Source organism: Xyrauchen texanus, chromosome 14, assembly GCF_025860055.1.
Source record: "Xyrauchen texanus isolate HMW12.3.18 chromosome 14, RBS_HiC_50CHRs, whole genome shotgun sequence".
In the NCBI taxonomy this organism is placed as follows: domain Eukaryota; kingdom Metazoa; phylum Chordata; class Actinopteri; order Cypriniformes; family Catostomidae; genus Xyrauchen; species Xyrauchen texanus.
In genome coordinates this window covers 38,342,450-38,369,923 of record NC_068289.1, presented here as the reverse complement: position 1 = coordinate 38,369,923, position 27,474 = coordinate 38,342,450, and the positions used below count along the sequence as shown (strand labels likewise).

At 38.3% G+C, this 27,474-nt stretch overlaps 2 protein-coding genes across 2 annotated transcripts in view; one reads left to right on the top strand and one right to left on the bottom strand.

Annotated features, from left to right (window-relative positions):
* Positions 1 to 2,720: 2,720 nt before the first annotated feature.
* Positions 2,721 to 6,380, bottom strand: LOC127654962 (phosducin-like protein 3). The gene is made up of 6 exons (XM_052142548.1): positions 6,225 to 6,380; positions 5,619 to 5,736; positions 5,448 to 5,538; positions 3,672 to 3,815; positions 3,324 to 3,532; positions 2,721 to 3,191 (listed from the first exon to the last, which is right to left on the bottom strand). The coding sequence occupies exons 1-6, from the start codon at positions 6,228 to 6,230 to the stop codon at positions 3,043 to 3,045; spliced, it is 717 nt and encodes a 238-aa protein (XP_051998508.1). The 5' UTR covers positions 6,231 to 6,380; the 3' UTR covers positions 2,721 to 3,042.
* Positions 6,381 to 10,627: 4,247 nt separating this feature from the next.
* LOC127654952 (TBC1 domain family member 8-like) overlaps positions 10,628 to 27,474 on the top strand; it is a 28,458-nt gene continuing 11,611 nt past the window's right edge. Inside the window, exons 1-9 of the mRNA XM_052142531.1 lie at positions 10,628 to 10,840; positions 16,501 to 16,611; positions 16,862 to 16,980; positions 17,188 to 17,416; positions 19,444 to 19,684; positions 21,400 to 21,607; positions 23,113 to 23,310; positions 24,770 to 24,931; positions 27,228 to 27,378. Coding sequence (XP_051998491.1) covers positions 10,714 to 10,840; positions 16,501 to 16,611; positions 16,862 to 16,980; positions 17,188 to 17,416; positions 19,444 to 19,684; positions 21,400 to 21,607; positions 23,113 to 23,310; positions 24,770 to 24,931; positions 27,228 to 27,378 — 1,546 coding nt within the window. The 5' untranslated portion in view covers positions 10,628 to 10,713. The remainder of the gene's footprint in view (positions 10,841 to 16,500; positions 16,612 to 16,861; positions 16,981 to 17,187; positions 17,417 to 19,443; positions 19,685 to 21,399; positions 21,608 to 23,112; positions 23,311 to 24,769; positions 24,932 to 27,227; positions 27,379 to 27,474) is intronic.

The window sequence follows — 27,474 nt, the reverse complement described above, 5'->3', positions numbered from 1 at the left end:
ACAGACAGACGGATGGACAGACGGTTAGGGATTTGGAAAGACATTTACATTGAAGAGGACGTGTTTACTCAGTTCAAATTAAATAAAAATATTCAGGGTGTCCAGACAGAAATAATAACAAGATATTTTGTATCAGGCTTAAAATCTCTCATCATCAATAGTTGTTATCAAACTTTAAAAATATAATTGCTTTCAAATTGATCAAACCACAATAGTGCATGCTAAATATGTTCCTTTTCATGCATGATGCTCATTATGTGTCCCGTCACCTGTCATCCAGACAAACAACCTGACATCGTTAAACCGGTTGGGACCGAGACTTTCACACAATTGTGTTTTCGCACTTTCTTTTCGGCATCAAAAGGAAACTGAAGCCTCAAATATAACAATATATTACAAACGTTGTGAAACTCTTTTAGTACAGTCAATGGCTGCCCCTACGATACACACAGATTCAATGTATACTGTTTTGACCGCGAGCGAGTATGAACACGCTCGACGCATGCACACTGTAACTGCTTTATGATACTCTTTCTGTACAGTCAACTAGAAGTTGATTCGAAGCGGGATTCGAACCGGGGACTCCGGTATGTGAGACGGGCACACTAACGAGGAGGCTGAATGCTACAGGCTCTAGCATCAGTCGGGTATGCTTTGTTGTTGCGCGTGCCATTCTGTCTCACACCCGGACGAGCCTTCAGCCTCTTTTGACCGCGAGTGCATGTGGACATGTCCGACGTCTGCTGCTTTGTGATGCTTTTCAGAACAGTCATCTAATTTATCCTACAATACATTTCCATGACTTTAACATTTGTGCATGATAAATAGATGAGAATTAAAAAATATATAATGTTATTTATTTGTTTGCACTTACAAACAACAATTTGTATCTGCCTATTTCCAGACCTGGAAATAAAAAATGTGTTTATGTTCCCTGATACTTCCTGGTTTTCCATGATATTTTTCAATGGGAAATGGTGGATTAAACGAATGCATATTAATGATGTCATTATCTTTCAGATGTACTGTATATCTGGGATACTCTGTGACATCAGAACTCCTGAAGGAGGAGTGAACTCTTGACATCAATCTTTCTGTTGAACTGCAAAATAACATATTAAACCAGATTTCATGTTCGCTTACGTTGTTCCTGTAGCTGAACTGGTAGAGCATGCTGAGGGCTACAGAAAGGATGTGCAGATATATATATACACACAGTGTCAAGAAAAAGTATGTGAACCCTTTGGAATTAGCTGCATTCATGTATAATTTTGTCTTAAAATCTGGTTTGATCTTCATCTAAGTTACAATAATAAACGAACACAACCTGTTTTAACTAATAACACAAAAATTATTGTGTTGTTTTTGTACATACTGAACACATCATTCAAACATTCACAGTGCTGTTTGGAAAAAGTAAGTGAACCCGTTGGCTAATGACATCAACAAAAGCTAATTAGAGTCAGGATTTGGCAAACTCAGCATCCAATTAATGAAAAGAGATTGTAGGTGTGTGTTAGAGCTACTTTGACTTATAAAAAACACTTGAACATTTGAGCATCTGCTGACGTGGACCACGAGATCTCAGAAGACCTACGATCAAGAATTGTTGCTTGCAAGGGTTGCAAAGTTATCTGGAAGAGTTTAGATATTCATCTGTCCACAGTGAGACAAACTGTCTATAAATGGAGATGATTTAGTACTATAGGTACTCTCTCTAGAAGTGGCCGTTAGATATTCATCTGTTCACAGTTAGACAAACTGTCTATAAATGGAGGTGATTTAGTACTATAGGTACTCTCACTAGAAGTGGCCGTTAGATATTCATCTGTGCACAGTGACACAAACTGTCTATAAATGGAGATGATTTAGTACTATAGGTACTCTCTCTAGAAGTGGCCGTTAGATATTCATCTGTCCAGTGAGACAAACTGTCTATAAATGGAGATGATTTAGTACTATAGGTACTCTCTCTAGAAGTGGCCGTTAGATATTCATCTGTCCAGTGAGACAAACTGTCTATAAATGGAGATGATTTAGTACTATAGGTACTCTCTCTAGAAGTGGCCGTTAGATATTCATCTGTCCAGTGAGACAAACTGTCTATAAATGGAGATGATTTAGTACTATAGGTACTCTCTCTAGAAGTGGCCGTTAGATATTCATCTGTCCAGTGAGACAAACTGTCTATAAATGGAGATGATTTAGTACTATAGGTACTCTCTCTAGAAGTGGCCGTTAGATATTCATCTGTCCACAGTGACACAAACTGTCTATAAATGGAGGTGATTTAGTACTATAGGTACTCTCTCTAGAAGTGGTCGTCCAGTAAAGATGACTCAAAGACACACCACAGAATGATCAATGAGCTAATAAAGAACCCTAGAGTGACCGATAAAGACTTGAAGGAATCATTGGAACTGGTGAACATCTCTGTTCATGAGTCTACTGTACAGAAAACATTGAACAGGTGTGTGTTCATGGCAGGACATCGTGAAGGAAGCTGCTTTCCATAAAATGACTGTATGACTGAAATTTGCCAAAGACCACCTTGACACTACTGGGAAAATATTTTGTGAAATAATGGAACTAAGGTTGAATTGTTTGGGAAGAACATGCAGCACTATGTATGGCATAAAAAGGACATTGCGTATCAACATGAAAATTATGCATATGTATTACTGATAAAGCACTAGCATGAAGAAACACAAACACAGTAAAACGTATTAAAATCAGTGTTTTATATAATAAGTGATGGCAAGGACTAAACTCACAAAGGTTATTATTATAAATCTTATATTAAACAAAAGGATGCAAATGTGGCACTTAAGTTAAATAATATAATGATGGCAGGTTAAAGTCATTGTTTCAGAGAGACGTCATCCCCATTCACAGTCACCTTGAGAAACTGAACGCTAGAGAGAAGACGTGTCTTTAATATGGCAGAGACTATAACTGTGAAACGTCCGAGAGCTGGAAAGTCTTTCTTTACGTGCAGCGGTCGACATATAGAAGCTACATATATAATCTCAGTGTGCAGATTCAGTCTTCATCAGAGTCTTCATCACCGTCTCTGCGTTTGGGTTCAGAACAGCGGATGGATGTCATCAGCTGATCCTGGATCTGTTTCCTGGGGTTTTCCTCCAGTTCCGTCTTCACAGCTCCTGATTCAGATAAACGCCACTCCAGCTCTGAAATTAAGAATAGTTTAATTAAACATCTCAACTCTCTGCAGCAAGACACAAGTCGGTTCATACACAGTTTGTTATGAGAATGAACTGCGTTCTATAATGAAAGTGAAACATATAGCCAAAATCAACTACCATCACACTTGAGATTCATGCCACCAAACACAAGAGGGCCAATGAACTGCGCCTTCATCTCGCCCTCGTGGTACACGAACACAGTGGGAAGGTTCCGGTCGGGGTAGTTGGGAATGCAGGTGGAGGAGATAGACTTGAGGAACTTGGTTTGAGGAAACTTGCGGGCCAGTTGTGACAGGTGCTGGTTTATCAGCGTGCACAGCGGGATGCTGCGGGACACAAATAACATTTATAAACCCAACTCAAGACTCATCTACTGCATTTACATATCTCAAATAAACCTGGTAAGAAAGTTTTGGGATTAACAAAAATGGAAACCAAAGACAAGTTCTGCACAAGCTCTCTCACCCCTGTTTGTAGAGGTGCAGCACCACCCAGATCCCGTCTCCAGCTTTATTCACTTCCTGGATATAATCCTGAGCGGATATTTCAGTCACTTCCCCAAACACATTCTTTATTTGATTTGCTTTCCACTCTGCAAGCCGCTTCTGTCTGTGAGAGAGGAGATGGACAAGGCAATGATTATTAACTAGATGAACGTCATCACAGTCAGTAACATTTAGAACGGCAAACATAATGTTAGTCAATGGGAGATTGTCAAACTTTAATCTTACATTTCTTTAAAAGTTCAAAAATACAAAACAATATCATGCCCAACACTGAAATTATCTATAAAATTATGTTTAAATGGTGTCTTGTGTGTTAAGTGCTTTGACCTGGATTAATTGCAGAAATTCGTAAACAAACTGCAACTGCTCTAATAACCATTAACCATTTTATTTTTTTGTGGAAAGTTATGCAGAAACTGTTCTACTCCCTGAGAGATATGACTGAAATAAGTGTTGTGAGATATCTCAGCGGTCTCTGGGACAGATCTACACTCTGTAAACAAACACAAATGTGTCCGAGGACAATGACACTTTCTGCCTGTCAATCATTTTACATGTTCTCATAGTGTTGTAGCTGCAGTGAATTATTGAGGCTTAATGCCATTTTTATGCCATGTTGTTCATAACAGTTGCCAGATGAGGGCGCTGTTGCACTACTGTTGTATTTAACAACCGTTTCTGCTCATGTCTCAAAGATCATTTGGGATCTTTGGAGGGCGGGGTTTTTGAAAGAGGGGGCGTGGCTAATTCAACAGCTCAGTTTGTGGGAATTCTACAACGGCTAAAATCATTTACAGCACCTTCAAACCCCAAAGACTAGTAGCCTTGTTAAGGATTAGGCAATGATCTGAATAGTTTATTATAACACGGTCTGTGAAACCAGCCATGTATTATAGAGACCTGCAGGACAACTGAATACATGATGCAGATAAAATTGTGTGTGTTTGTGTGTTATGAAAAAAAAAAGAAAAAAAAAAAAGGCATTTAAAGGGTTAAAATCCTGAAAATGAATGAATATTTGGTAGTTATGATCTGGACTGATGTTGGTAAATCTGTTTGTGAAAGTGAATAATAATATTAATATATAATATTATTATGGCACCAGGATTAAAAACTATCATCATCTACACAAAGAGTGACATGAACAGAAACCATTTCAATATTTATTGTGTGATAATGTTGCCACTAATAATGTTGTGTCTAAAGTTCCTGTACTTGTTAACCAAATGGACAAAAGTGTGAGTGAAGAGCACGCTTGAGATGAAACATGAGAAATATCAACGACATATCACGATTTATTAGCCATCAGTTCCAATCAAGCTGTTATTTTGCCAAAATAATCATGAAAATATGATTTAATGGAGTTTATTTATGATACATGCGATGTTAGTTATGAAACGAGTCATAGCGAGACAAAGAGTCGGACATTTTATTTGAAATATGTTAAAAATGTCATTTCCATCAGCCTCATTTCAGCACAGAATTCAATTAAACAGAATTTGAGACGTGCTGAAATGACACGAATCTCCTGTGATGCATGAACACACACTGATGGACATCGTTAATACACTAATTAAATCAACTAGTTAACCAGATTTAATTACTTAATCAGACTTTACTTTCTACAAGTCCACAGAGATAAGTGTCTGAAGAAAACACCTTCTCTGTGAAGTTAAAGTAACTCACGCTGAAATGCTACATTTGATTAATTAGATATTTGCATGTATGATCTCACCTGTACATCTCCATTGCGAGCTCATCTTCATCATTAAACTCATCTTCATTCTCCTCCAGCTCCTCTAGTGTCATACTCTCATACGTTTTCACTGCAATAATTCACCGTTATTGATCAGGATGAACAGAACTGGAATAAAAACAACAGGGACTGTGTAAACACGCGTCTTACCCACAGACAGCTGTTGATGAAGCTGCTCCTCCTCTTCATCCTCCTGCGGTGTTTCTTTAGGTGGCAGAATGCCTTTCCTCCTCAGGATGTCATTCCACTCAGTGTCTGCGTTTGGGTCCTACAATCACAATAAATCAGTTTTATTACACTGTATTTATCTCTACAAGGAACAACATGTCAAATTCACAATCAAAGAGTTTTTACACCAATAATGCACAGACAAAACAACTACACACATAGTAATAAAATAACACATGTATAGATTGTATGTGTAAAGTAGTATGGTTAAATACAGAAAATCTCACTTATTTACATGACTTTATATGCCTGTAAAAGACTGAGTTATTAGTTCTATGACTGTGCGAATCCTGTTATTTATTAATAATACAAGACTACAAAAACTAACCCAGAATAACAGACACTGTTAACTAATGTATATACATAACACCAGTTCTCGTTTTAGATCTAGATTAAAGCAGTTTATAAAACTAAACTATTAAAATCAGCACAATCACACAGAGAAGAAAACATTTAAATAGAAAGGCGATCATAGTGATTTCCTATATGAGATTAATTAAAGTACTATTTGAGTTTTAACCCACTAACCTGCATGTTCAGTGCTGGTTTGTTCTGCTGTGAGAGAATCACACACACGTGGTCTCAGTACACCGGAAACAGACTCCAGCTCAATCCTTCACGTGAAATCAATAACATCCGCTCCGTGAGAGCACTTGCTTTGCATTTGATCAGTCAATCCAATCACAATCAAAACCTTTGCATCTTGACAAAAAAATGACACGTTAAAATACGATGCAAGCAAACATTTAAACTCGGGCGGAACAGAAGTTGTCGGAAGATAAAAGCCGCTGGACTGACTTCCGCCTGGTTTCTGAATGTCCATATAAGGTGCTGGAACGCTGCAGAACGCGCTGTCAATCAAACCATTCTCTCATTTACTCGCCGATTTTAACTTTAGTTCAGCTTTTACTGTTATCAGTCGCACATCTGTCTGTCTGTCTGTCTATCATCTATCTGTCTGTCTGTCTATCTCTCTGTCTGACTGTCATTTATCTATCATCTATCTGTCTGTCTGTCTATCTCTCTGTCTGTCTGACTATCATCTGTCTGTCTGTCTGTCATATGTCTGTCTGTCTGTCATGTGTCTGTCTGTCTATCTACTTGTCTATCAATCTATCTATCATCTGTCTGTCTGTCTGACTGTCATCTATCTATCTGTCTGACTGTCATCTATCTGTCTGTCTGACTGTCATCTATCTATCAATCTGTCTGTCTGACTGTCATCTATCGGTCTGTCTATCTGTCTGACTGTCATCTATCTGTCTGTCTGTCTATCATCTATCTGTCTGTCTGTCTATCTCTCTGTCTGACTGTCATTTATCTATCATCTATCTGTCTGTCTGTCTATCTCTCTGTCTGTCTGACTATCATCTGTCTGTCTGTCTGTCATATGTCTGTCTGTCTGTCATGTGTCTGTCTGTCTATCTACTTGTCTATCAATCTATCTATCATCTGTCTGTCTGTCTGACTGTCATCTATCTATCTGTCTGACTGTCATCTATCTGTCTGTCTGACTGTCATCTATCTATCAATCTGTCTGTCTGACTGTCATCTATCGGTCTGTCTATCTGTCTGACTGTCATCTATCTGTCTGTCTGACTGTCATCTATCTGTCTGTCTGTCTGACTGTCATCTATCTATCATCTATCTGTCTGTCTGTCTATCTATCTTTCTGTCTGTCTGTCTGTCATCTATCTATCTATCTCTCTGACTGACTGACTGTCTGTCTGTCTATCTATCTATCTACTTGTCTATCAATCTATCTATCATCTGTCTGTCTGTCTGACGGTCATCTATCAATCTGTCTGACTGTCATCTATCTATCAATCTATCTGTCTGTCTGACTGTCATCTATCTGTCTGTCTATCTATCTATCTGTCTGTCTATCTATCTTTCTGTCTGTCTGTCTATCTATCTGTCTGTCTATCTCTTTCTGTCTGTCATCTATCTATCTGTCTGTCTGTCGTCTGACTGTCATCTATCTATCAATCTATCTGTCTGTCATCTATCTGTCTGTCTGTCTGTCTGACTGTCATCTATCAATCTATCTGTCTGTCTGTCATCTATCTGTCCGTCTATCTATCTATCTATCTATCTATCTATCTATCTATCTATCTATCTATCTATCTATCTATCTATCTGTCTGTCTGACTGTCATCTATCAATCTATCTGTCTGTCTGTCATCTGTCTGTTTGTCTATCTGTCTGTCTGACTGTCATCTATCTGTCTGTCTGACTGTCATCTATCTATCTAATCTCATCTATCTGTCTGTCATCTATCTGTCTGTCTATCTATCTGTCTGTCTGTCTATCTACCTGTCTGTCTGACTGTCATCTATCTGTCCGTCTGTCTGTCTGACTGTCTATCTATCTGTCTGTCTGTCTGTCATCTATCTGTCTCTGACTGTCTGTCTGTCTGTCTATCTATCTACTTGTCTATCAATCTATCTATCATCTGTCTGTCTGTCTGACGGTCATCTATCAATCTATCTGTCTGACTGTCATCTATCTGTCTGTCTGACTGTCATCTATCTATCAATCTATCTGTCTGTCTAACTGTCATCTATCTGTCTGTCTATCTATCTGTCTGTCTGTCTGACTGTCATCTATCTGTCTGTCTATCTATCTTTCTGTCTGTCATCTATCTATCTCTCTGACTGACTGACTGTCTGTCTGTCTATCTATCTATCTGTCTGTCTGTCTGTCTGACTGTCATCTATCTGTCAATCTATCTGTCTGTCTGTCATCTATCTGTCCGTCTATCTATCTATCTATCTATCTATCTATCTATCTATCTATCTGTCTGTCTGTCTGACTGTCATCTATCAATCTGTCTGTCTGTCATCTGTCTGTCTGTCTATCTATCTGTCTGTCTGACTGTCATCTATCTATCAATCTATCTGTCTGTCTGTCATCTATCTGTCTGTCTGTCTGTCTATCTACCTGTCTGTCTGACTGTCATCTATCTGTCCGTCTGTCTGTCTGACTATCATCTATCTATCTGTTTGTCTGACTGTCATCTATCTATCTATTTGTCTGTCTGACTGTCATCTATCTGTCTGTCTGTCTGTCTGTCTACCTGTCTGTTTGACTGTCATCTATCTGTCCGTCTGTCTGTCTGACTATCATCTATCTATCTATTTGTCTGTCTAACTGTCATCTATCTGTCTGTCTGTCTGTCATCTATCTATCTATCTACCTGTCTGTCTGTCTGACTGTCATCTATTTGTCTGTCTGTCTGACCATCATCTATCTATCTGTCTGTCTGTCATCTATTTGTCTGTCTGTCTGACTATCATCTATCTATCATCCATCCATCTGTCTGTCTGTCTGACTATCATCTATCTATCATCCATCCGTCTGTCTGTCATCTATCTGTCCGTCTGTCTGTCTGTCATCTATCTGTCCGTCTGTCTAACTGTCATCTATCTATCTATCTGTCTGTCTGTCTGTACTGTAGAAGATGTAATTAGTAGTTAGTAATTAATTACTATAGTAATTGAGTCATTTAACCAACACTGTACTATGATGTTCAAATGCAAGGAATGTTAATTCCCAAGTAGACGGATGCAGAGTATATAATATGTATAATTATAGTAATATATAATTAAAATAAAGTATTAGACTAAAAGTACACCAGTAAAATCTATTTACATCATTATAACTCTCCTAAATGTACCTCATACATTCCCTTCCAGAGGTTTGGGAATTTCGTGAAAGAAATATATGGATATCCTTACTATGAAGCAAGGATCATCACTCTCATCCCAAACCAGGAAAAGATCCATTACAAAGGATGAAAACGCACTAAACAATCTCAACATTTGGAATAATTTAGATAAATGTAAATCTTCTTTAAATGTGTGGTCTGAAAGAGATATCTCTATTATTGGCCGTATGTATCTTAAACAAGTGGAGTGTATATCCAGATTTATGTACCAGCTTACTCAATGTCACTCCATAAAAAGCAATAAAAGCTGTAAACCAGCAAACTTTAATTACATTTGGAAAAGAAGAACACGCTACATTAGGAAAGGAACTATGGAGAAAGAGCTCGATGAAGGAGGTCTGAAAGACATTGGTACAATCAAAAGGAATGAGATCCATAACAACATTATTATGAAACTAGGGGCATCATAGATGTGATTATGACCTAAAATACTCCCTGTCAAGTTATCAGATTTTCATGAACGTGTATTATTATATTGGAAATTGATTTAAAACTCTTAATGGAATAAATCCTCCTGGAGAGTTTTTAAGACGCAGATTTGGTCTAGATCAGAACAGTTGCTCTTTCTGTGATGAACTAACGACAGAACAATTATTTTATGAATGTAAATATGTTAATGCCTTCTGGGCGATTAATGGTTATTTCCTTAAATTTGACCATATTTTTGAATATATATATATATATTTGGTATATTTGCTAAAGAGAGAACACACATAATTATTATTCTTGTTATTATTCATAATTATTACCCCCCCTATCCTCACTACATTCTATAGTGAGGATAGACTCACTATAGACTATTGAGAGCCTCCTGAGCAGCTGCATCACTACCTGGTTTGGCACTTGCACCGTTTTGGACCGCAAAGCCCTGCAGAGGATAGTGAGGACAGCTGAGAAGATCATTGGGGTCTCTCTTCCCTCTCTTACTGGTCAGATGGACTGTGTTCCCTCTCGTCAAAACGCTCGCGCTTGTTAAAGAGTGGCGCGCTGTCATAGCAACCATGATAATATGAGATATCCAACTTATCTTTTCATCAATTATGACTGCTAAGAATTGTGTTTCTTGTACTCGTTCAATTGTAGTATTAACCATTATTACGTGTCTGTGAGACATAGCCAGACCACACCCATCCCTCCAAACACACGCCCACTCTCCAAAACCCCGCCCTTTAAACAATGTCAGCCAATCCAGTGTGTGCGAACCCGACAAGAGAACAAACAACAGTACAAACAGAAGAGGAACTGATAATATGAGTGTGTAATCCGCACTGCAGTGTGTGTGTGAGGATGTGGATTACTCCTGAAGAAGTTGTGCTGAAAAACGCTCTTAAACTTTGGGTGACACAGAAATCCAACGATTATTTCCTCCTACAACACCGCAGAAGACATGGAGACACCGGGGGGAAAATCACAGGTGAGTCCAAACATCACATCATCATCACATGTCAGTACTCTATAAACTCAAGAGTACTAACTCCGAGTTTGCTGAAGGATTTTGTCGATCTGTGGACATCCTGCTTTGTCTTTTGTCTCAGTTGGGAGTTTCCTTCCAAGAGAATGTCATGGTAAACTATCCAAACAAACTCTCATAACAGCTGCTGCACCACTGCTCCTGAAATATATCTGGGAAAGTTCTGGAGAGAAGACACTTTAGGGAAGCTCTAAACCTCTTACCAAACCATGGACATGCCTGTTTTCCCCACTATGGCTCCTAAATGCATTGTGTAAGGTCAAAGGTCATGCACAGCTTTACTGTGACAGATTGCGGTTCAGTGAATTATATTCATGCATAAAAGGAAGTTCTTGTGCTTATATGGCCTTGTTAAAGTGATTAAAAGTGATCTTAAACACTGGCTTGTACTTTCACACTTTCAGTAATCACTTTAATGAATGCATTTAATGTTGTGGTTTATAGTATTATGAGCCATGTGACATATTACCAACAGGCTTCATATATATATATATATATATGTGTGTGTGTGTGTGTGTGTGTGTGTGTATATATGACGTCCCAGATGGCATAATGGTCTTGGGCCGGATCTGGCCTCCTTTTGGGAGTGAGTTTGGTCCACATACTGTACCTCTAATGTCTAAATAGCCTCTGGAATTATTGGGCACTTTATGATGATGTCATTGATTGGGACTGAAGGTGCGTTTTTTTTGCAGTAAGCGTCATAAGTCTTTAATTCCATTGTAGTCATTTTGTTGTAAGTTTCTGATAAAGCAAACAGTGTGCACAATGTTAGTGATGTCAGCAATTCCATATCTAATTTCACCGTAATCGGCCACCATCTTGACCAGGGACTTGAAACGATACGTTATTAATTTTGATTCATTCTGAGCAGAAACTGTATTTTATCGGCATATCAGCATATTATTATTATTATTATTTATTTATTTATTTATTTTCTTTCTCCCCAATTTGGAATGCCCAATTCCCAATGCACTCTAATGGTGCGTTCACACACAATGCAAATAATATTTTCACTTCGTATTGCTCACGCGAGTTTGACCGCTGGATTATTAATGTGTGTTTAAACCAACGAGTATTCCCGCTTCTTTTACGGAAAAGGACAGGAGGAGGGGCTTCTATGACTTGGTTCATAGTAAAGTTCAACCAATAGCATGTGCATATTTTCAGAACTTACCAGGTCGTCCAACTTCCTCGCTCACGTTTCTCCAAGCGATGTCGTTTGTCGTCCAGTCTCTGTACATGTATGACGTTGTGTCAGACAATTTCGGGTGCCCACACACCGCTACAACAATTCTTTAATCCATTTTTCCAGATTTCTTCTGCTACTACGTCAGTGACATCCGGACAATCTCATCGTGTCATGCGGATTTCTCGCTCAAGTTGAAAAATTTCAACTTGCGTGAATACGGGAATGAAGCGGTTTCGTGTGTTCGAGTTACACCATTCGCTTCATTTGCGCTGCCCGGCTCAATCCAGGTGGCAAATCTCAGTTGCCTCAGCATCTGAGCCCGTCAATCCGCGCATCTTATCACATGACTTGTTGAGTGTGTTACCGTGGAGACGTAGCGCGTGTGGAGGCTTCATGCTATTCTCCGGGGCATCCACACACAACTCACCACACGCCCCACCGAGAGCGAGAACCACATTATAGTGACCACGAGGAGGTTACCCCATGTGACTCTACCCTCCCTAGCAACCGGGACAATTTGGTTGCTAAGGAGACCTGACTAGAGTCACTCAGCACGTCCTGGATTCAAACTCACGACTCCAGCGGTGATAGTCAGCGTCAATACTCGTTGAGATACACAGACTCTCAACATTACAATGGACTCGTGATTCCACACAACAGCTTCTACCATTCCATCAAGTGTTAAATGTCCTTCAGGACGAAACAGTGAATTAAGAGGACAAACGAGTCATTAAACGGTCACATGAAGTGTTTTCGAGAGCTCGTGTGTGCAGTGAACGCCTCTGCTGTGTTTGTAATGAACATCAACTGAGCAGCTGTTGTTGATGGTATATCGAGGGGAATCTTTTGTTTAATGGCACCTGCACTGCTTTCTGTTAACATGATGATTGTCAGGACAGACCGCAACAGTGAGCGCTGAGTGTTGTTTCCAGAAGTGTTTTTCACATTCATGTGTCATGAATCAAACCAACCAGCTTCGAGGTGAATCACAACATCACAAACTTTGATTTAAAGCATTTGAATATAAGAAGGAAACTGCTTGTGTTGTTATATGAGGCCTTATATGATTAGCAGTGTAATATTATATGGCAGGTTGACCACTCGGCACTCATAAAGAAAGACAAAATCTTTATCAGACTGCATTTGTATCACTCGTGTGCATTAATAATGCAGTAATGAAGACATATGCAGTGGCTCACAGATAATGCATATGATGGCTTGTATCCTGTTTGGACCAGCGGTTACATGATTTGTCATGTCACAAAACACGTGTTGCATTCTACCAAAACCTGGTGCAAATCTCTGGAGCAGAGAAAGTATTTTATTTATTTATTTATTTTTATTTATTTATTTTATACTTCACTTGCATTCAGTTGTGTTTTACTGTGATGTTTTGTTATTTTATTATATATTTCTCTTTCCTTTTTTTATTATTTTTATTATATGCTCAACCTCTCGTGTTTTTATGGTGTTTTTTTATTTTATAATTACTTTCCCTTGTTTTTTTTTATTTGTTTTTTTTTTATTTAATTTTTGTTATTTTATACATGATTTCCCTTGTTATTTTATGTTGTTTTTGTATTTTATTTTTGTTATTTTAGGTTGTTTTTTTTCTTTCTTTTTCTTGTTTTTGGTGTATTTTGTTCTGTATTTTATTTTATACTTCAATTCCATTTAATTCAGTTGTATTGTGTTGTTGTTTTTATTTTATATTTCACTTTCCTTTTTTATTTTTAATATTATCTTGTACTTACTTTCACTTCTATCTTAAATGCAAGTAGAGATGCACCAATTGTGAAATTCTGGGCCGATACTGATGTTTAAAATAACAATTTGGCCGATACAGATTAAAAATATATTTCTTTGTTGTTATTTAATCCCTCTTTTGTGTCAGTGAAACAAAGAAATCTTCACAGTAAAAAATAAATGAGCTGTTTTTAAGACTTTCAGTCCCGCATCACACTATCTTTGAATAAGCGCAAATTCAATCATACCAATTTAGGGATGCACCGAAATTTCGGCCACTGAAAATTTTCGGCTGAAAATTGAATTTGTTATTTTGGCCGAAAGAGGAAAAAGGCAGAAAATATGTGCCGATATATTTGCCTCCCTGCCCATCAGTGCTCAGGTTTCACTCTCGATCGATCTAATCATAATCGCGGCGCTGCCAAGCAAAGGCCGATGTCAGTGGTGTGGAATTACTTCAAAGCAGTACCGCCGCAACCTATACGCACACTACACAGTCTGCGTAGGGCACCAACTCCCTAGGAGGGCAACATCTTTACCTAGGAGGGCACCTGAAAGTCCACCGGGTGCCCTCCCTCGCATGTTATACTTATTCAAGGACCCGAAAGCAGTTGCGGAACACAGTTGATCGCTTCACGCTCATATTGTGAACGCTACAATCCTCTTGACTACTGGCGCATGAACAAAGGATTTCTTTCCATTGCTTGCGCGGACTTCACGCAGGTTTTTATCTGCCCAAGCACCAGCACAGACTTTAAATATAACCTTCTTTCACATGACGAAGATTCTTTCTTTTTGTGAAAAATAACTTTCCAGAGCCTTTTTAGCCTGCTCTACATCTGCTCTACATCTGATCTACATCTGGTGTACATCTGCTGTACATCTGGTCTACATCTGCTGTACATCTGGTCTACATCTGCTGTACATCTGTTCTACATCTGCTGTACATCTGGTGTACATCTGCTCTATGTCTGGTGTACATCTGGTCTACGTCTGGTGTACGTACATCTGGTCTACGTCTGGTGTACATCTGGTCTACGTCTGCTCTACATCTGCTCTACATCTGTTCTACATCTGGTCTACATCTGCTCTACATCTGGTGTACATCTGCTCTACGTCTGCTGTATGTCTGGTCTACATCTGCTGTACATCTGGTGTACATCTGCTCTATGTCTGGTGTACATCTGGTCTACGTCTGGTGTACGTACATCTGGTCTACGTCTGGTGTACATCTGGTCTACGTCTGCTCTACATCTGCTCTACATCTGTTCTACATCTGCTCTACATCTGCTCTACATCTGGTGTACATCTGCTCTACGTCTGCTGTATGTCTGGTCTACATCTGCTCTACATCTGCTGTACATCTGGTCTACATCTGCTGTACATCTGTTCTACATCTGCTGTACATCTGGTGTACATCTGGTCTACGTCTGGTGTACATCTGGTCTACGTCTGCTGTACGTCTGCTGTACATCTGCTGTACATCTGGTGTACATCTGCTCTACATCTGCTCTACATCTGCTGCACGTCTGGTGTACATCTGTTCTACATCTGCTCTACATCTGCTGCACGTCTGGTGTACATCTGCTCTACATCTGCTGTACGTCTGGTCTACATCTGCTCTACGTCTGCTGTACATCTGGTGTACATCTGCTCTATGTCTGCTGTACATCTGGTCTACATCTGCTCTATGTCTGGTGTACATCTGGTCTACATCTGCTGCACGTCTGGTGTACATCTGCTCTACATCTGCTCTACGTCTGCTGCACATCTGGTGTACGTCTGGTGTACGTCTGCTGCACGTCTGGTGTACATCTGGTCTACATCTGCTGTACATCTGCTGCACGTCTGGTGTACATCTGCTGTACAGCAGAATTTTTCAGTACATAGCCCAACACAAATAATTTTTGTGAAACATTAATGTAATAATTTTTTTGTAAAAGTGATTATAAAAGCAATAAAATATAAAAGATAAATAATTAATAAATACAAACATAAATAGGCACTGAATAGTAAATAGTAGCTGTACAGCTGTACATGAGTGCTCCGACTGACCTCCGACTGACCTGAGAAATAGTTACTCTCACAATATTTCATCAATCATGAGATGTGTCCCGTGTTTCTGTTGGCTGTTTAAAAGAACTAGCAATACCCAATTTGCAGATGAATAATCCTGTTGAGTTGGTTCTGTTCAGTGAATTGGCCAAACGAAATGTGTCTGTCTGAACAGTTTCTGGAAGAACTGCTTTAGCCAATAGTTACATGAATGCTGCTGCTACTCGAGAAAATAAATAAATGTTTGTCTCAAAGTCCCCAGGATTGAATGCTTTGGTGTTCGTATTATAGGAGAACTTATTGGCTCTTCTCTGGATCTGCGGCTGGGTAGGCAACTGTTGTCCAAGTCCTCCGCAAATAACCAACGCATATACACCGATAAACATCGGCCACTACCATCGGTGAATGACATCGTATTTGCCAATAGGCAGATGGCAGTCAACAAGGGGAATATCGGCCGATACTGACGTTTGGCCGATAAATCGGTGCATCTCTAAATACAATTCTAGTAATTTTTATTGGCATAGTGCAAGTTCCCCTCTGGCAAGATCTGTTTGTGTGAAGATGTGTGTGTATATGGATCCTCTAATGTCTATATTGTGTGTTGCAGGTTTGCTGGTGGGGGCGTTGGACACTGTGTTGGACTCCAGTGCTCGAGTGGCCCCATTCCGGATTGTTCTGCATGTGCCTAGGTCACAGGCCAGCTGGGTCATCGCCAGTGGTGAGATCTCGTCTCATGCTCATGTTGCATGTTCAGTATATAAACACTGTACACATTGTTTCATCTTTGCTCATCTGTCACTCTTGTGTGACCATCTCTTCTTATAAACATTATGCTGTTCTGTGTGTGTGTGTGTGTGTGTGTGTGTGTGTGTGTGTGTGTGTGTGTGTGTGTGTGTGTGTGTGTGTGTGTGTGTGTGTGTGTGTGTGTGTGTGTGTGTGTGTGTGTGTGTGTGTGTGTGTGTGTGCAGGTGTCACACTAGAGGAGGTGTTGAGACACTGGAAATGGCTCGATCAAAACTTACTGCCGTACATGTCTGTGTTTGAGAATAAAGAAGACGCTGCCAGTTTTGTACTGGGCAAAGTGAAGGTAGGCCTCATCGAGACCTTCATACTGACTCATACACAGACAAATAGAGCTGCGAATAAAAAAACTGGTTACATTAAAAAACATAATTAATAAATGATTTATAGTTCCGTTAACTTATCAGGAACATCTGCATTCTTCCATTGAAATGGTTGAAATATTGTGACTACACACTCTCATATCTCTGCATGTGTGCGTGCACATCGACAGGGTTTAATCGCTGAGGAGGTTCTGGGCGGTCAGGCCGCACGCGAGGACGATCCGGTTCGGTTCCGTGAAGATCTGGTGCGGTTCGAGCAGCGCTTCGGTCTGCCTCAGCGAGAGAAACTGGTGACGCATTACTCCTGCTGCTGCTGGAAGGGACACGTGCCACGCCAGGGCTCGCTGTACCTCACCACCAATCACATCGCTTTCTACTCATTCCTGCTGGGCAAAGAGGGTGAGAGGTTCACTGGGCATTTATATCACATAGATTTAGGCACTGTATGTATGTCTACACTGGACACTACTGCCATCAGCCGCAATGTTCACTGACCACCAATCAGCTGCGAGCTTGAGATGCACTTCAGCAACTGTGGAAAGGAAAATGCTCTTGTTTTCCCTTTGAATTATTGATTCTTTCTTACAATTGGCAAATATTTGTTTTCTTGCAATAAACATTAATCTGATTAGATTTTGTTAGATTTTTCTGAAAACAAGACTTAATATCTAATGTCATTTTGTTTTAAGAATATATTTTTTTTTTTTGGCAGTTTTGGGTAAAATAGATTATTAGGCAGTATTTATTATTTTATTGTTTTAAGTAATTTTAAATGTTAGTTTTGCTACAACTGAATACAAACATGGTTAGAAAAATATTATTAAAATTAATAGGTCAAAAACATTATGAGCTGCTTTGATGTAACAGTCTAAATGCATTTATATAATAAATGAAGAAAGCAAAAAATAAAATGACATGATATTTATAAATAAACACATTTTATATATATATATATAAAATAAATCATATCTTTATTTATACAAAATATATTTAAAATATGATTATTATATTGTCAGTTGCAAAACTGTTAGTTAGTTGCCCCTAATAAACATGCAAAAAGATTTTTATTTTTTAGAGCAAATAGTTTTCCTATTAATTGATTTCCACATCTGTGGACAGCGGGACTAAGATGTACCAATCGATAGAATGTCAGATTTTTTTCATCAAATAGTTGATTATGTTTGCAGGAGTGTTGATTATTCATGTTTTGAGACGTTACAGACATCACATCATTAATTAGCATCATTAATTCTGACTCGCAGTAATGCCCAGTGAACACACTTAACTGCATAGAGAGATATAGGATGCTCCCTTGCTCCCTATTTAGTGATGACTTAACCTCCAGTGTGCTGTCTGTCTGCACTGGTCTCAGAACAGTTATAGAGAGCTATAGGATGCTCCCTTGCTCCCTATTTAGTGCATGACTTAACCTCCAGTGTGCTGTCTGTCTGCACTGGTCTCAGAACAGTTATAGGAGAGCTATAGGATGCTCCTTGCTCCCTATTTAGTGCATGACTTAACCTCCAGTGTGCTGTCTGTCTGCACTGGTCTCAGAACAGTTATAGGAGAGCTATAGGATGCTCCTTGCTCCCTATTTAGTGCATGACTTAACCTCCAGTGTGCTGTCTGTCTGCACTGGTCTCAGAACAGTTTGAAATGCAGCTTATTTTCATCATAACTCCATTTAAAGCCTCTGAAAGACACATTTATTCTCAATATGATAATGTACAGTGATATATGCATTTATTATGTTAATGAATAGAACTGTATTGTACAGTGATAATAAAATATAACAGAATGTTTATAGAAATGAAGTTAAATGACCCACAGGTGTGTTAGAGTTGAACGTTATTCAAACTAACATGTTTTTCATCTTTTGAGGAAATGCAGTTCCAGTGTACACGTATGTGGACATCATGTTTATCAGCGCTGACACGTGAAACATGAACAGATGTTTTAAAGCAGCATGTCAAACGAGCTAGAGACTCTCCTCTTTACAAACAAACAGGTTTATTAACTTAAAATAAATCAATTAAAAAAACTTAAAGAGATTTCTTACTAGAGACACTATTGTTGGCGCTGCACCTGTAGAAGCGCTTCACAGAGCTCAACGTCATGTTGTTGTGTCACGTGACTCGGTGCGGCAGATGTTTGCGGCATGAACTTACATGAGATTCTAGAGTCTTGTGAACAGTATTCAGTCGGTTTTAATTCATTTAAATTATGTGTTGCATATTGCGAAGCCAAAATACAACGTCCACGCATGTGGTCACGGGGTTGCATGTGGTTAAATTAGTAGGCCACAAACACTGAGCTGGCTTTGATGTAGTATTCAAACTGTATTTAAATATATAAAAATGTAAGTTAGCACAAACATGTCACACATATGATATCTGTAACTCTGTCTGATGTGTGTTTGTGTGCAGTGAAGCTGTTAGTTGCATGGGCTGAAGTGACGCGACTGGAGCGTGTGTCGGTGGGTTTACTGACGGATGTGATCCGTGTGCACACGAGACAGAAGCAGAGAGATTTCTCCATGTTTATGAACGTAGATGAGGTCATGAAGGTCATGTGTCAGCTGGCTGACATCGCTCTGCGCAGACTGCTGGACAGCGGCGGACTCACTCTCGACCAATCACTGCAGGACTGCACAAAAATCACCAAGAGGTGAACATATACATTATATATATGTATGCATGTCACTTGTTCATCTAGTAGATTAGCTTAGCCATGTCCAAGAGTCCAAACTGAAAACAAACACAAAAATCATTATACTGTCATAATCAATGTTTTACTCATTGTTATGGGGACAATTTTTGTAATTTAATACTTTGTATCGAATTGGACAATAATGCAAAACAAACATTTTCACTAGTGCTGTCAGACGGTCTGTTGTGAATCCGTATGAACCTCACTGAATGAGCACCTACATTTTCATGAGGTGTGTTTTGGTTCTTATAGTTTCCTTCAGCTAAAGAGGAAGTTCATGGATGAGAAAGACAGTGAAAACAAGTGAAGCAGAACAGAGAACTAAAGGGAAGTGTCCGATTGATGAAACATGAGACAGAAACAGTCGTGTTGTGCGAACAGTTGAAGTGTCTGAAACATTGAGAGCAGTGGTAGAAAATCAAGAGTTGTTTATGAATGATTCATGATCATGTCAAACACGTTTCTTCAACTTCATGCCCTTGTAGAAAGTAAAGTCTGGTTAAATAATTAGTCCACACTCACTAGTTGATTTAATTAGTTTATTAACAATGTCCATCAGTGTGTGTTCATGCATCAGATTTCGAATTCAGGGCGTGCTGAGTGACTCCAGTCAGGTCTCCTTGGCAACCAAATTGTCCCGATTGCTAGGGAGGGTAGAGTCACATTGGGTAACCATATTGGCCCGGTTGCTAGGGAGGGTAGAGTCACATGGGGTAACCTCCTCGTGGTGGTGATTAGTGGTTCTCTCAATGGGCCGTGTGGTGAGTTGTGTGTGGATCGTGGAGAGTAGCATGAGCCTCCACATGCTGTGAGTCTCCGCGGTGTCATGCACAACGAGTCACGTGATCAGATGCGCTGATTGACGGTCTCAGACGCGGAGGCAACTGAACCCGGATTGAGGCGAGTAACCGCGCCACCACGAGGACCTACTAAATAGTGGGTATTGGGCATTCCAAAATTGGGAGAAAAGGGGAGAAAAAAACGTTTTTGGATTTGATGGCTGTTAACTACAAAAACATTTGATGACGGAGGTCTGAACGCTGCTGAATAACATCATCACAATGTGTGTAAAGGGTCCATGAAACCACAAAAAGCTACGATTTAATTAAATAAACAAACATTCTGCGTGTGCTGCACACTTCAAAGTGAACATGTGAAGCTGGCCTCTCATTAACTAGAAACACCTCCTTATGATCATCACATGCGTGTGTGTTTACTAGATGACAGGGCAGAGATGGGCATCAAATGTCCTGGAAAAGTGTTTCTTAAAAAGAGTGTGAACACTGGTGTAGCTTGAAATATAGTTTAGCTATTTAAAATGATGATTGGCTTGTACGTTGACAAACTACAATTTTTAAAAATCTGCAACAACAGTGTGTGTGTGTGTGTGTGTGTCCGTGTGAGAGTTACAGCTGCATGTGAAAAGCAGCACATGTGTATTTATAGATCACCAGCTGTGTTTTTGACTCTCATTGGTTTTTATTTCCTGACCACCTTGGTGTTCTGAAACATTCAACTAGTTTTGCTCTGCTGTGCACAAACAACATTTTACAAACATCTAAAAAAAATTGTATCAGTCAAATCTGTTGAGGTTTTATAACATGATGTTTGTGTGTGTGTGTGTGTGTGTGTGTGTGTGTGTGTGTGTGTGTGTGTGTGTGTGTGTATTTCAGGGTTTTGGAGGAACAGATGCTCAGACAGTACGTGCTCTCTTTCTTTGGCTTGCCGCGGGTTGAGCGTCTACAGGAAGTGATGTCATGCTCAGTTTGGACTCCTCATGCACGCTGTCACACGCCGGGAACCCTGTACACCACTGACGGGTATTTGTGTTTCAGCAGCCGCGAGGAGGGACAGTGTACGCTCATTATACCACTAGCAGAGGTATTTAAACACTCAGTAAACTCCATACTATTATTGATTGACTCACTGTTGCTTTTTAAGTTGATCTGCTCCACTAGCATCACTGAAAATGATAATGTTGTGAAACATGTTTAATCCTAACCCTAAGCAAGGAGGGTCAAGTGTTGGTATCATTGTAAAGAAAACTTTTTCAAATTTTTTAAAGGTATAGGTTGATACATTCTGAGACTCTCAATCTTAGAAACTGCTGAAAAATCACAAACAAAAATATCTCTGGGTGTAAATAAGGCGGCTGGTTTTTGTTTTGTTCTCAATCATGTCGACTGTATCAGAGAAACATTTGTGTTGATACGACAAAGTAATCAAAAGTTCCAACATTACAAATATAATTGATCATAGTGTCCAAAAACATCTCCAAACAAATAAAAGATAATAATTGTACATAAGAACTAATTACACATGCAAACACAACAATGACTAAAGGTTTGCATAGCATGCACACATGATTTTAGTCATGAGATTTCACAGAATGAGTTTCATTCTGTGTCATTTGAGTCATCATTGAGTCTGTGTCGTGTATTTGGCGCCATCTCCTGGTGGTCATATGTAACATTGTGCTTCATGTGGATTATCTAATGATCTATACATCTGATTATCTTGTGTGTGGACTCGATTGAAAGATAATCACAGACTAAATAATGATATGTGAGATTTTATGGTCTATTTATATTCCGTTAAGTTATAAGAGAAAACGCAGCATATAAGCAACACCAACACAATATATATTTATTACTTGCTATATTTTTGTCGAAGTAAAACAAATATTCTGGTTGTATTTTACTCTTTAAGAGCTTTCCAACAACATATGACACATGAATATTTGATCAGTTTGATGTTTTTACTGATTGCAATAATATGTGCAGTGTACATTTTATAAATGATCAGAAAAACTTCTGGTTTATCTGCAGATTTTAAAGCACTTGTTCAGTTTTGGTCATAATGTCTACATTAATTATAAAGTAGATCTTCTAAACTTTCAAACAATGCTGATTTTGTGTTGATCAAGACTGAAGTTATTTTATTAAATGTTCTTGTCTGTGGGCCACCCGAGCTTAAAGGGTTAACATGAACTGCAATGGATGAAGCTTTTGTAGCATTGATTAATCTTAGCCAGTGTAGTTTTTCCAAAATACACACTGACCACTGAGTGACACAAGGAAATCACCCAGCTTTGCTTGACCTCTGACCTAGACTGTTTACAACTTTTGAGTTTCATTGATCTACAATGAAAATGTAAAATATGCCACAAAATGTTTTAAATGCTAATTCAAATTTCAGATTTAAATTCTTCAGTCACATTTTTAGCTCCATGTAGTTGATGCTCCACATTATACTAGGAAACACAAATTATCTTATCAGTCAAATCTGTTGAGGTCTTATAACATGATGTGTGTTTGTGCGTTTGTGTGTTTGTGCGCGCGTGCGTGCATGTGTGTGTGTGTGTGTGTGTGTGTGTGTGTGTGTAGATGCTGTCCATTGAGAAGGATGGGAGTACCAGTGCGTTGCCGAACCCCATGATCATCAGCTTGCGATGCAAGCGAGCGTTTCAACTGATTGAGCTGCAGCACCGTGATATGTTAGTGGAGAACGTCAGAGAGCGACAGCGCGCGCTGCACTGGAAACACGCCATCATACACGGACACGACCAACGCAAGAAATCCACGGTATCTATTCATCTTTATGGTTCAGTGTTGTGATACACAAATACCAATTGAAAGAGACCGTAACAGTACAGACCCTTTCTTTTTTGTACTCACTAGAAAAATGATCTTCTGAGTGTTTAATCTCATTCTGTTCATTTAGAGTTCAGTTATTTGAACTCATTTATACAGCCTACATACATTACTGTCCAGTGTTTAAAATTAGCTGCTTAATTTGTTCACCCATAAATGTAAATTCAGTCATTGTTTACTCACCCCAGTGTTGTTATTACCCTACATGTTGTGCTCAGTGATGTCACACAATGGCAGTTTATGGTGACACCTCTTCAAGCTTCAAAAGGACACAAAAGTATCATTCAGAAGTCTAATTAATTATTCATGAGACTCATGATTGTTATGAAAGTATACGATAAGATTTGATGAGAAAGTGAAATCTAATGTGATATTTAGTGTAAATGTTCACTGACCGTTGATCTCCTGTGTGTGTTCATGATAGGACACGAGAGCAACAGTTCACGCACCCCTCACGACATTGGGGCGTTCAAGAGAAAACTCGTTTTGTTTATCTAAGAACAGTGATAGTGACAACACAACACAACTGCACACAAAACACAGAACAGAACTTACTAAACGTCTGAAGAGTTTGTAGTCCAAGAATTTATGCATTTCTGTGCCCAGCCTTGTTTATTTGAACGGTGCCCATTCACAGGGGACGGAGTTACATGCACACTGCCGAAAATAAAAAAAAGCGATGGATACAATGAACCGTCACTCCTTATGTCTGGTTAGGACAAAAACGATTAATTTTTTGGTTTCTGGGTGTAAGTGTTATTTCCTAATTGCTTATGCCTTAAATGTATAGAGAATGGCTATTATTCTCCACAAACTTTGCTTTTGTGACCAGGACAGTGATGAGTAGAAATGTTCCTATTTTCCAGAACATTCCAGATAGATTCAGTGCTGAGTAAACTTGGAGCAACTTCTAGAACATTCTACAACTTTCTAGAAATATAAATACACCAGTTCAGTATAGTGCCTGCTGTCTAAGTGGGTATGGCATCAAGAGGCTGCAAACATCTGGCAGATGCATGTGTTCTGTTGTCACTATCACTGTTTTTAGATAAATAAAACGAGTTTTCTCTTGAACGCCCCAATGTCGTGAGGGGTGCGTGAACTGTTGCTCTCGTGTCCTATCATGAACACACACAGGAGATCAACGGTCAGTGAACATTTACACTAAATAATACATTATATTTCAGTTTCTCATCAAATCTTATCGTATACTTTCATAACAATCATGAGTCTCATGAATAATTAATTAGATGTCTGTACTCAGTACTCACACAAAACAGTATTTTAGGGAATTCACTCTCTTTCAAAACTCTGTGGTGTGCCGGTGTCTTGATGTTGCTGAGTTCAGTGTCAGGACTGTTGAATGCAGCTGATGTTTCATGATCTCTAGATCTCAGCCACACCGTACTACACCTTCTGTTACGACACCATCCAATCAGATGACGAGGACAGCAGCATCATCAGTGATAAAGCTCTTCGTCACACGGTCCTCACAGACGCGCTCATTACCACATTCCACCCCAGCCAATCAGACTCCAGCAACAGCACGTGTGTGAGTACACCGCTGTGTCACTGATGTCATCATGTTACTAATCTGATCACTGATCAATGAGAGATGACATTTACTTTTTAATAATTCATATAATACTTAATAATTCATATTAATAAATGTATGAACTCACAAAACATGAGACAATCAAAATCAAAAGAAAGAAATTGGAAATGATATGTTGCATCAAGAACCATTAGGATTTTTAGCATTGTGTGCCATTACTTTTCATTCTTCATTAAAATGACAACAACAAAAGAAACATTTGACATAATTTGAGGTTCTATTTAAAGGTGAGGGTTAGGTCAGTCTTTCACCATTTATTTTTGATACTTTTATATATTTTATTTATTTTATTTTATAAACATATCTTTATTACGAGGATATATAGATTGTACTATTTTTTTGTTAAATGATGCAAAATGTGTGAAAATATGATATCATTGTGCATATTTAGGACACACAAATTTTAGCTATGAAATTAGCATTAATGGATTAGAGTAGGTCATTTTATTTGAAAAAGTCTAAATGACACAAATCTCCTGTGATGCATGAACACACACTGATGGACATCGTTAATACACTAATTAAATCAACTAGTTCAAGTTCTAAAAGGTTTTTAGAAGTCCACAGTGATGAAAGGAGAAACACTCCTATATTATAAAAAAAGCAATGATAGAGATTAAGTGTGTATATATATATATATATATATATATATATATATATATATATATATATATATATATATATATATATATATATATATATATATATATATATATATATATATATATATATTGCTATACTGCTTTTTAATGTATTCTGATTTAAATTAAAAAACATTGTTATACAGTAATTGCTGTTTAACCCTTTATGCTTGGATGGGCCCTCGAGAAAAAAAAACAATAGATAGATATTAATACAGTCTTGAGCAACACAAATCAGATTTTGTTTTAAAGTTTAGAAGCTTTACTTTATAATGCATGTAGACATTATAACCAAAACTGAACAAGTGCTTTAAAATCTGCAAATAAATTAGAAATGTTCCATTCTGATCATTTATTAAACAATTGTTCTGTGCAAATTATTGCAATCAGTAAAAACATCAGAAATATTCATGTGTCATATGTTGTTGGAAAGCTCTTAAAGAGTAAAATACAACCAGAATATTTGTTTTACTCACAGACAAAAATATCTAGAGTAACAGCTAAATATATGTATTTGACAATTAGTGTTGGTGTTGCTTATATGCCGCATTTTCACTTATAACTTCACGAAACATAAACGGAACATAAAATCTCACATATGATTATTTAGAGTCTGTGATTATCTTTCAATCGAGTCCACACACAAGATAATCAGATGTATAGATCATTAGATAATCCACATGAAGCACAATGTTACATATGGCCACCAGGAGATGGCGCCAAATACACGACACAGACTCAATGATGACTCAAATGACACAGAATGAAACTCACTCTGTGAAATCTCATGAGTAAAATCATGTGTGCATGCTATGCAAACCTTTAGTCATTGTTGTGTTTGCATGTGTAATTAGTTCTTATGTACAATTATTATCTTTTATTTGTTTGGAGATGTTTTTGGACACTATGATCAATTATATTTGTAATGTTGGAACTTTTGATTGCTTTGTCGTATCAACACAAATGTTTCTCAGATACAGTCGACATGATTGAGAACAAAACAAAAACCAGCCACATTATATACACCCAGAGATATATAATGTCAGATCAGAAAAAAAGATAAAAAAGTACATTTTGTGGCAAAAATTTCTTTTTTTTTTGTGATTTTATTTTTTTTCATCAGTTTATTAGGCTGAGAGTCTCTGAATGTTTCATAATCTGTATCATATCTAAAACTTGACTCACCTTGTTTGTTTTGTCGAGTTATAAGCCTTTAATTTTGGTATGCCACTGAAACAGGAAATCTTTAAAAACACCTTCAGAGCTTAAAGGAATGAAATAAAACGAGAATCACCATTGAGAATAATCAAATAAAAATAATAAAAAAGTAACTAAAAAGCTAAACATTTATATGCATTACAGTTATGAGAATTAGCATCGAAAATGTGCTTTATTGCCTTTGAAAACGATCCGAATAAAATCTGATGAAACAAAAATTGTACAATTATCTTGTATTAACTAACAATAGCAAAGATGAATAAATGCTGTGTAAAATCATTGATCGTTGTTTCTTCATGATCACTAATGCATTAATGTCATGGAATGGAACTGTATTGTGAAGCGTTACTGAGGTTTGTTTTTGTCTCGTTCAGAACACAGAGCATGTTAAAGAGCGTTTATGGGAGGATCATTTCGCTGAGTTCGGTCGTGGGGTTCACATGTTCCGCACCGATAAAATCGGCAAGCTGGTGGCACTGGGAATACCAGAATCACTGCGGGGAGAACTGTGGCTCGATTTCTCAGGTGAGACACAATTAAAGAAAGTGACTCTTGTTCTTCTGGTTATCACTGTTAGTTTCTCTCAGTTCTGCTTATGTTGCTTTATGTACAAACTCCTCA

Excerpts from the sequence above, each read along its gene's own strand:
- LOC127654962 (XM_052142548.1), bottom strand. Across the intron at positions 3,533-3,671 it reads CTGCACCTCTACAAACAGGG|CATCCCGCTGTGCACGCTGA; the intron begins GTGAGAGAGCTT and ends TGTGTCCCGCAG. Across the intron at positions 3,192-3,323 it reads CATGAATCTCAAGTGTGATG|AGCTGGAGTGGCGTTTATCT; the intron begins GTAGTTGATTTT and ends TCTTAATTTCAG.